Raw genomic sequence first — 10,000 nt, 5'->3', positions numbered from 1 at the left:
ACCAGTGCCCTATACTTGCCCCTTGCTCCAGCCACTCCTGTAATAATACAGTTATTTTTTAAAGCTAACAGCTAACTCTAATCTTTGTTTCTGGGGGTCCCCTGGAACAAAATATTTTCAGATCGGGGGTGGTCAGCAGCCAAATGCGTACAGTATCCATTTTGGATCAGTCAGCAGGGCAACGGTGGCTTATGGAAGTGCAGGCATTCAGTTGGGCCACCCCGTCCGTCCGTTCGCCTGCTCGTCCGTCAGTCCGTGCGTCCACGTTCTTCCGTTCCGTGGTTAACCCATTTAGGACTGAAACCAGATTTGACTAAATGTACTAAATGTTTCTGAAAAAGCAATGTTTCTATAAGGTGCTCAAACTATTTCATGTCAAGGACCCCCAGAATGATATGTATCTTACCTGAAGCAAAGATTTGAGTTAAAAACGTTCACTCTGAAAGAATATATATTCAAAAGATTTGTGCCACAATTTCCCCGTCCTCAATGGAATAATTAGCCCGTCAGTGTGGCAACAGCACGCCAGCGTCAGCGCTTCCGCCGTTGATTTACGGGCGGCTTCTGGCGCGGCAGTCGAGTCGAGACGCATATATGTAGTAGTCATAGAGAGAGAGAGAGGGAGAGAGAGCATGTGCTCAGGGCCCGGGCGCAAACCAGCGAGCGCGAGAGAGAGAACGAGACAGTGCAGAGTTGTTATTAATGAGGTCGCTATAATGTGAATTAATGTGCGAGTGCACAACAGTCTTTAAAGGTTAGAGCGCTGCCGACGTGCACGCTAGGAGGAGGAGGAGGAGAGGCGGAAAGAAATCCTTAAAGGTCACTGCATGTGCAACCGGCTGGCCCTGGTGGAGTGTTTATTACCACACTCTATTGATTTAGTGATGGTGGTGGTGGTGGTGATGATGATGATGATGATGATGGTGATGATGAGGATGGTGATGATAACTTCATCAGATGGAGAGAGGGGCTCATCATCTAGACTGTGATCTACAGTATAAGCCTGTGCACCCTATAAGTGACATTGTTGGTAAACACGTCCCTACACAGGTCGTCTCCTGTTCTGTTCAGGAGCCTCGTTATGACGCCTCGCTCTCCAGCACCTCGAGTGGAAATTAATAGATATCTAACCCACCACTTCCTACTTCCGACTATATCACGGCAGGACAGTTCTCTGGTCCTTAAGGGGAAATTTGTAGACCGCCGCGGGGAACCAGGTGCTGGCCATTATCCCCCTAATGCTGTCTAATAGACTGATAGGTCAGCACATGGCCGGACCGCGATTGGTGCCTCGAAGGCGTGCGGGAGAGAGAGAGAGAGAGAGAGAGATAGAGAGAGAGAGAGAGAGAGAGAGAGAGAGAGAGAGAGAAATCAATTTCTCATCATCAGGGTCTCTTCGTCGCTGTCAGGCAGAAACGTCTTATATCCATATTGTAACTTTTTGTGTTTATTTGGGAACGTCCTGCTTGATCTACACTACGGCTTCACAACAGCATAATAACTAGCAGAACGTCCTGCTTGATCTACACTACGGCTTCACAACAGCATAATAACTAGCAGAAACGCGCCGCAAAGCTGTGCGTTTCGAACTCGTCGATGCTTTTTGAATATGAATGGTGACGAGTCCCAGTGTTTTGGACATAATGAGGTTTCCAGCCCAGACAGACAGACAGAGACGTTGTGATGCAGCAGGTAGATGACGGTGTGCAGCGGCAGGTCATTTAGCGCTGTCAACTTTAAAACAACTGGGCATTTTACCCCACACCCCACCCAGTGCCCCCCCACCCCACACCCCACCCAGTGCCGCGTTCAGTCCTCTGTTGTAAATAGTTGTCGGTGAGCAACGCCCCACAAGACCTTGCCTCTTCACCGTCACTTCCTGATTCTATGCACCGCTGTAGGTATACCTACCCACAGCCCCACACACATGCGCGCACACACACACACACACACACACACACACACACACACACACACACACACACACACACACACACACACACACACGCACGCACTCCAAGCCCCGGCATCAACCCCACACCCATTTTCTTCCACGGACGTGTTTGTTTTGTTGGTTTTCTTTCTGCAAAGAAAAAGGTGGTTTGTGGACGTTCCCGTTAGCATATACTTCAGTACATGTGACAGCCTTGACATTTACCAACGACGTGCTGCATGCACGCACGCACACAAATACATACACAAATACACACAGTACATACAGTGCATACATACATACGCTCTCTTTTCTTCTGCACAGTGTGTGATTTTTCCATCTTGTTTTTATTCATCCTCTTCCTTTCTTCGCCCCGTCGCTCGCTCTGATGAAATCCATTTGAACTGGATCATGTTGTGTGTTATTCCTCCCCGCTGTGGAGGTCGAGGTCAACGCATTCTATAGTCGCCCTGTTCCTTGAAACTGTGTGCGTGCGTGTGTGTGTGCGTGTGTGTGTGTGTGTGCGTGCGTGCGTGCGTGCGTGCGTGTGTGTGTGTGTGTGTGTGTGTGTGTGTGTGTGTGTGTGTGTGTGTGTGTGTGTGTGTGTGTGTGTGTGTGTGTGTGTGTGTGTGTGTGTGTGCGTGCATGTGCGTGTACACACACAAACGCATGCATGCACGCACGCACGCATGCAGATCTACTTGTATAGATCTACTAATTTTGCTACCTTCATCAAAATGTACTAAAACTATTCCTATTGCAGAATGTCCCATTTCACAAGTTCAAAATGTGTACAAAATCTATTGAAAATAGCAAAAAAAAAGCTCACAATGCGTCGCAACGCATTTTCAAATGGCCGAAATGTATAGGCTTGAAGTGGTTAATGTATGTTTTTCTAATCAAAATGAGAATCGCCAAAGTAAGTAGTAACTAAAGTTTTCAAATAATTGTAGTGGGGTAAAAGTACACATTCGGAGATGTGGTGGAGTAGAAGTAAAAGTACTGGAAATTGGAAATACTCAAGTAAAGTACAAATACCTCAAAATTGTACTTAAGTAAAATGATATGCGAGGTACATCTCTATATCTAGGTAAATGATATGCGAGGTACATCTCTATATCTAGGTAAACCAGATTCAATTCACTCCGTGACATTTTCAGAATGAGTATAATATACGGCTCTGCTTATCATTTATTCACTCGCCTCCGCGCGTAACGTCTTTCTTTTTCTGTTTCCAGATTTGTGCCGAGACGCGGCGGGGTCAACGCGGCGGGGGTCACAGGGCTGCTCGTCGGAGGAGGAGCGGCGGGCGGGGGATGGTTTCGTGGTGGCGTTGTTCGGCGTCCTGTGCTCCGTCAGTGACGTCCCGCGGGCCCTGACCCAGGCTCTGCTCCCCTACCTGGACAAGGCTCAGCTGTGGGAGCATCTCTACACACTGCCAGGTAACTCCCCCCAATAATAAGAATAATAATTGCACTGCTTTTTTTTGCTTATTAAAGCCCCCAAAATGATACTCATATAGCCTGTGGATCCCCCATTTGAAAATGTATTCCAAGGAACCCCCGTAAGACAATATTTTATTTCGGCTCTACCAGTGATTTTCAACCAATTTAATTTCAAGGGCCCCCAGGTTTGACCTGAATTAGCCTACGGGCCCCTATTTAATGGCATGTCTGTCTCTGGAACCCCAATGTATATTGTAAAATCAAAGTTAATTTATCTCTGAGAATGTACAAATGGAACCTACGCTCTCATTTCCTACTGACCCATAAGGGTCCATTTGGTTCCTAACTATCATTTAGCTGGGGACCCCCTGGAACTTTGTCAAGGACCCCTAGGGGTCCCCAGACACCACTTTGAGAGCCACTGGCTTATTTAACTGTAACTGAGTTTTTCCTCAAACTTTGTACAGTATATCTCTGCTGTCGGGCAAGAACCACCTAACTCCAAAATGTTCATATATATATTTTCCTGAAAACCTTTTTTTGGTTTTTTAAACAAAGTAATACCGATATCAATGTTGGTATTGTAAATGTATATTGTCAGATACTACTTGACACGTGACATTATATTATCACCGCTTTACCCCAATCCGAGCAGTTAGGAGGGTTTGTCCATCATTGATGAGAACCGCTGACAATGGATCTCAAAGCGGAGAAATATGAGTCTCCACGACCACCACAACAAATCTTGCACGGTGGGCCCAAATACACAGTCATTTGGGGATCCTTGACCTTAAAATAATATATTTAGTGGGTTTGACAATCATATACAGACACATACTGTAGTGTACGACCTGCTCGTCTCAGACTGAAGGGTGTTTTTGGGTTAGGGTCTTTTACTGAATCTCCTCCTCGTGATCCAGAGCATTTTAAGAAGTCCCGCTGAGGCTGGACCTCATTCTGGTGATGACTTCTCTCTCCTGGCTGAGTGGTAATTATTGTAGCGGAAATTAGGGTGATTGGAGTGCGGCACGGGATGAACAGAGACGGGCAGTGTGTGTGTGTGTGTGTGTGTGTGTGTGTGTGACTGCGTGTGAGCGCGTGCGTGTGACAACCGCGTGTCTGTGCGCATTCTATACGTATGAGGCCCAAATGTCTCGACAAGTACAGTAGATTTATTTTTTATTTAAAATAAATAAAAAAGCATTCATAAAATGTTGATGTCCTCACAAGTATAGTACAAACCTTTGTGTGCGCGTGCGGACGTGCGTGTGTGTGTTTGGGAGAAGGGAGACATTTTCAATGTCACCAAACCATAATTTATCCTCACAGAGTAATTAGTTTAATTACTGGCCTGTGCCCAAGCGTTGTATTACACTTTTGGTTACGGTGTTACAACACCCGCTCGCTCCTGCACACATGCACGCACACGCACGCACATGCACACGCACACACACACACACACACACACACACACACACACACACACACACACACACACACACACACACAGTTCCCTCTGCTTTCCATTTGAGCTGTCAGCGAGTTCACTCTCCTAGATTAAGTTAAGCTTTGCACCGCTGTTTGCGTCTTGCGGTGTGTTTTCGTTGGTGAATCGATAGCGCTTTGGTCAATAGTATATGCTTACGGGCAGAATGAGCTTTCATAGACTCTGAGTGACTTTGAAAAGTATACTGCACGGTTCTCACCTGCTCTCTCTCTCTCTCTGTCTCTGTCTCTCTCTCTCTCTCTCACTCTGGCTCTGTCTCTCTCTCTCTCTCACTCTGTCTCTGTCTCTCTCTCTCTCTCTCTCTCTCTCTCAATTCAATTCAAAGGAGCTTTATTGGCATGAGAAAACGTACATATACATTGCCAAAGCAAAGACAATCAAAATAAAACAATGTATGTACAAATAAACATTGATCATAAATGGGAATTAAATAAAGGTGTAAACAGTGCTGTGTTACATTAACACTTTGGGTAGTACCATCTTGGGAAACTATAAAAAGATTGTGCATTGTATTCACTTAGTATAAAAAAACATAGCAGCAATTTATTCAAATGTAATAGAATTAAAGTTGCTCTGTTTATATATAACATAATTTATATGTACCGAGGTCATTTGCTGTAAGCAGTGTAGGGTATATAAACGGTGATACACGTGATGATTTGTATTCCTTAAGGTGCTTGTATTCCATTTGATATACTACTCCTGTCACAGCAGCTCTTTCTGCTGTGTTTGCACCCTGTACCCACCTTTCTCTCTCTCTCTCTCTCTCTCTCTCTCTCTCTCTCTCTCTTTCTCTTTCTGGTGACACAACTAATTACAGTACAGTACAGTACTGTACAGTACAGTACAAGTACTGTACTACAAATTGAAGTCGCTACACACTACGGAATGGGAGGACACTCACACAAACTGTGAGTCACACAAAAAGGCACCAGATGTCGTTCCTCCCGAGAGCGTACAAGCTTTACCAGAAGTAATAGAAACTTTTTTAGCGTTGTTTGATAGTTGATTATCAGCGGTCCTCTTGTGTCAGTGTAAGAAACATAACAACATATTGTTATGCAATGATCTATTCAAATAAACTTGAAACGCCAGTATTATTATCATTATCATTTTACTGAATTTCCCATTTTCTATAAATTTACTCCATTATATCTCAGAGGCTTGATGCTTTTGTGACGCTGTAGCATGACCAAGTAGGGTGTTAATTTACGAAATCAAACACAAAAACAAACTTAGAATATCATGGAGATAAGAGGTTTCTTTCTGCATACCCGACAGCAACCGACTCGTGGAAAATCCCAGATCATAATATCCCCTTCCCCCTTCTCTCTCTCTCTCTCTCTCTCTCTCTCCCCGTGGGGGTCGGAGGTGGTAGATTTTGTTAGGCGTCCTGGGAGATACCCCACCCGATGCACCTTCTCCCACTGAGCGCTATATGCGCTAAGGCTAGCACCGCCATACTAAATCTCTCCCACGGTTGGTCGTAAGGCCTTTGGTTTCTTTTTATGGCCCGTCGCAGCGGGAGGTTTATGGATGTCATACAACTTCATGCTGTATGGCTGCTCTCTTGTGTCAGCGTGTGGAGCGCCATATTAAAAGGGCACAGTGATGAAAGACGGGGGATACACCTGGAGTGGGGGGAGGGAGAGAGAGGGGGGGCAGGTAGGGAGAGCTGGGCTTCCGTCCGCCCGTCAGCGGCACCACCTGGGTTTGATGCGGAACATGTGATATAGGAGTTTGATGTGAGTCGTGTCAGAGAGAAACACCCAACCAACCAATGAACCAACCAGGCCTGTGAAAAGCAGGGTTTCTTCAAAATGGGTGCCGGTGCCGTAATGCAAGTCTACGGGTCTTACAAGTTAAAGGGCTGATAATATTCAACAGTAAAATTATTAAAGTATAGAGTACCAGAAGTATACTCATTGTGTAGAATGCCCCCATTTCACAGTAAAATGTGTTAAAATCCTTAGAAAATAGCCTGCAATGTTTATGTCCAGTAGGGCTTAATGCATGTTTTCTAATAATAATCAAAATCGAGAAACCATCCAGTAACATTTTCAAATAATTAAGTAAAAGTACAATATTATCCTTTACGATGTAGTGGAGTAGAAGTATCAAATACTGTATTTATAAATTGGAAGTATATTCCAGTTCCAGGTAAAGTAGTATTTAAGTACAGCACTTTGAGCATCTCTCTCAATAATATTTGACCTATAATGATATCCCACACACTCTCCTTCCCTCTCTACCCAGACCGAACGCGGCCGGTCCCTGCGGTGGTCAGCTGCATCCAGGCCGTGGTCTCCAAGCCCGCCCACGGCCTCCTGGGACATCTGGCGTCCATGGTGCTGGCCTGGCAGGCGGGCGCGGAGGGGGGGGACCCCCCCAGCGGCTGGGCGCTCCCAGAGAGCGTCCTGTCTAAAGTCCCCAAGGAGTGGAGCTACAGCTCCCTCACACCACCACCACCACTGGAGCCCCAGGGGAAAGATCCTGCCAACAGAGGTGTTGCACTCTTTGTCACACACACACACGCACGCACGCACACACACGCGCACACGAGATGTTTTAGTTCAGTGGTTCCCAAACTTGTCATGTCGAGACCCAAAAGAGAGATTATAGATGTTTGTGCCCGGCCGGAACCAAAACTAGTGAGAATAGCCGATCTACAAGCTCACAACGTTGCATGAAGTGACGCGTTGTGTGCTTGTAGATCTTTATTATTGTTCTTTGTAATTCATGGAATTTATTGGATTCGTTTGTTAAATTCTTATTTTTCTTATTTAAAAATATATATATTTAAAAGGAGAAAAAAATTGAATATGAATATATTTGTAAATGTAGGAAAAATAAATGGTATTTTTACTCAAGTCGTGACCCATACAGATTGGTCTGTGACCCACAAATGGGTCCCGCCCCACTGTTTTAGTTTACTCCCGTCAGGGTAGGGGGGTCGAATCCACTTCAATTATGAGGAATTTGTGGGGTCGCAGTTGGACAAGTTTGGGAACCCTCATTCTACCTCATCATGTAGGAGGATTTAAGGACAATACAATACAATGCGCCATGCACGCACACAGGCTTTTTTGGAACAGTTTATACTTCCATTCTTACATGCTCTTGTGGTCTCTCTCTCTCTCTCTCTCTCTCTCTCTCCCTCTAGGGGTCATATCTCTGGCGGTCCAGGCCGTGTCCTCGGTGCTGGTCAGCCTGCCAGCAGCCGTGGCGTCTCTGCCCCTCCCTGTGCGCTACCTGTTCCACGTGGCCGAGAAGCGGCTCTGCTCCCAGAGCCAGCAGTACGCCAGGAGCCTGCGCTCCACGGGCCTGCTGCCCTGGGCCCTGGTGGGCTGCTTGGTGCAGGGCCTGCTGGCCCTGGAGGAGACCCCCACCCAGACCACCACCCAGGCCCTGGAGCAGACCGCTGGGCTGGGTCTGGACCGGAGGGCCAGAGACCGCCTGGCCCTGCTGGCTGAGTGCCTGCAGGCCGCCATGGGCATTCAACAGAAGGTGAGGAAGGGGGGGTAAGGTGGTGTGCGTGCGTGCGTGCGTGACTGGCTGCGTCTGACGTAAGTAACAATTAATGTTCCGCCTTATAGGCACTTTGTAACTGGGTGTTTTCCTATTGTCTGACACGGAACGGGGAGGTTTATTTTTACGCGTTGAATTCAACTTTTTCAACCTTTCTGTACGTTGATTCAAATTGAAGCATGACGTTCCCTCAGGTGTGGTGATGCCAACCTTCTGGATCTCCCCAAGACATGTTTTCTCAGTTTTTAGCATTTCAAATATTTTCCTAATAGAGAAAAGAGCTGTATAAATTGGATATAATATGGATTATTATTATTAGTATTAGTATTATTCATGTCACAATTCTTTATGTTGTGTCTTGTCAGGGCGTCCCAAAACCCACCGTCAACAAGGTTCTCCAGGCCCTGGAGGAGAAGAGACCCAAATGGACGTCACTCCAGCTGCAGAGGGCCCGCAAGCTCTGCTCCGACAGGTGAGAGGTCAAAGGTCAACACTATGGCCAGACCGCTGGGTCTGCTCCCACAGGTGAGAGGTCAAAGGTCAACACTATGGCCAGGCACCGCTGGAGAAGGTCGACGGTCGGATCCATTATGATCAATGGTTCATGACATGATGATGAGGGTTCGATTTTTTTACTTTTATTTAAATTTCACCCATTGTCAATTGTCTAATGTAATTATGGGCGCTATACACTCCAATGCATTAGGAGTCCAAGCCGCTTCTTATCACCTGACAGGGGGGAGTGTCACCGGTTTGACGTAGCGTGTGAAAGGAACACGTTATTCCAACCAGTTCCTCTCCCCTCCATCAGGTGCCCCGGCTGGCCAGGAGGACGTAGTATAGAGACCAGGATTACTGCATGTTTTCTGTGAGGGTACCTACCTTAGGGGACACGGGGAGAACATGTGAGGGTACCTACCTTAGGGGACACGGGGAGAACATGTGAGGGTACCTACCTTAGGGGACACGGGGAGAACATGTGAGGGTACCTACCTTAGGGGACACGGGGAGAACATGTGAGGGTACCTACCTTAGGGGACACGGGGAGAACATGTGAGGGTACCTACCTTAGGGGACACGGGGAGAACATGTGAGGGTACCTACCTTAGGGGACACGGGGAGAACATGTGAGGGTACCTACCTTAGGGGACACGGGGAGAACATGTGAGGGTACCTACCTTAGGGGACACGGGGAGAACATGTGAGGGTACCTACCTTAGGAGACACGGGGAGAACATGTGAGGGTACCTACCTTAGGGGACACGGGTAGAACATGTGAGGGTACCTACCTTAGGGGACACGGGGAGAACATGCAATCTTCACACAGAAAGGCCCTTTTGCCAACTCCCCCCATAGAACACGCCAGCAGCACCCACATCGTCCCCTGGAGCGTCTAGCTGTGAGGCGACAGTGCTACCGACTGCTCCACCGTGATTGATTGATTGATTGATTGTTTGATTGATCAACATTTAACCACTTGATCAGCTCTATTTTATACTTTGGATATTCAACAACAAAATAGCCGATCTTGAAGCTCTCCACTGTTACGATATTTTTTTTAACAATATGTAATTCTTTTGACATTTT

The 10,000-nt window shown here is 46.7% G+C and overlaps 1 protein-coding gene across 1 annotated transcript in view; it reads left to right on the top strand.

The window, feature by feature from the left end:
• Positions 1–10,000, top strand: part of kiaa0825 (KIAA0825 ortholog) — a 180,568-nt gene that overhangs the window by 69,104 nt on the left and 101,464 nt on the right. Inside the window, exons 15-18 of the mRNA XM_080765788.1 lie at positions 3,172–3,375; positions 7,142–7,390; positions 8,049–8,392; positions 8,779–8,885. Of these exons, the coding sequence (XP_080621914.1) occupies positions 3,172–3,375; positions 7,142–7,390; positions 8,049–8,392; positions 8,779–8,885 (904 nt within the window). The remainder of the gene's footprint in view (positions 1–3,171; positions 3,376–7,141; positions 7,391–8,048; positions 8,393–8,778; positions 8,886–10,000) is intronic.

This window comes from Protomyctophum bolini (genome assembly GCF_963924005.1).
Source record: "Protomyctophum bolini genome assembly, chromosome: 6".
Lineage (NCBI taxonomy): Eukaryota > Metazoa > Chordata > Actinopteri > Myctophiformes > Myctophidae > Protomyctophum > Protomyctophum bolini.
The sequence above is the reverse complement of the archived record's forward strand: the minus strand, read 5'-3'. Positions and strand labels throughout refer to the sequence as shown.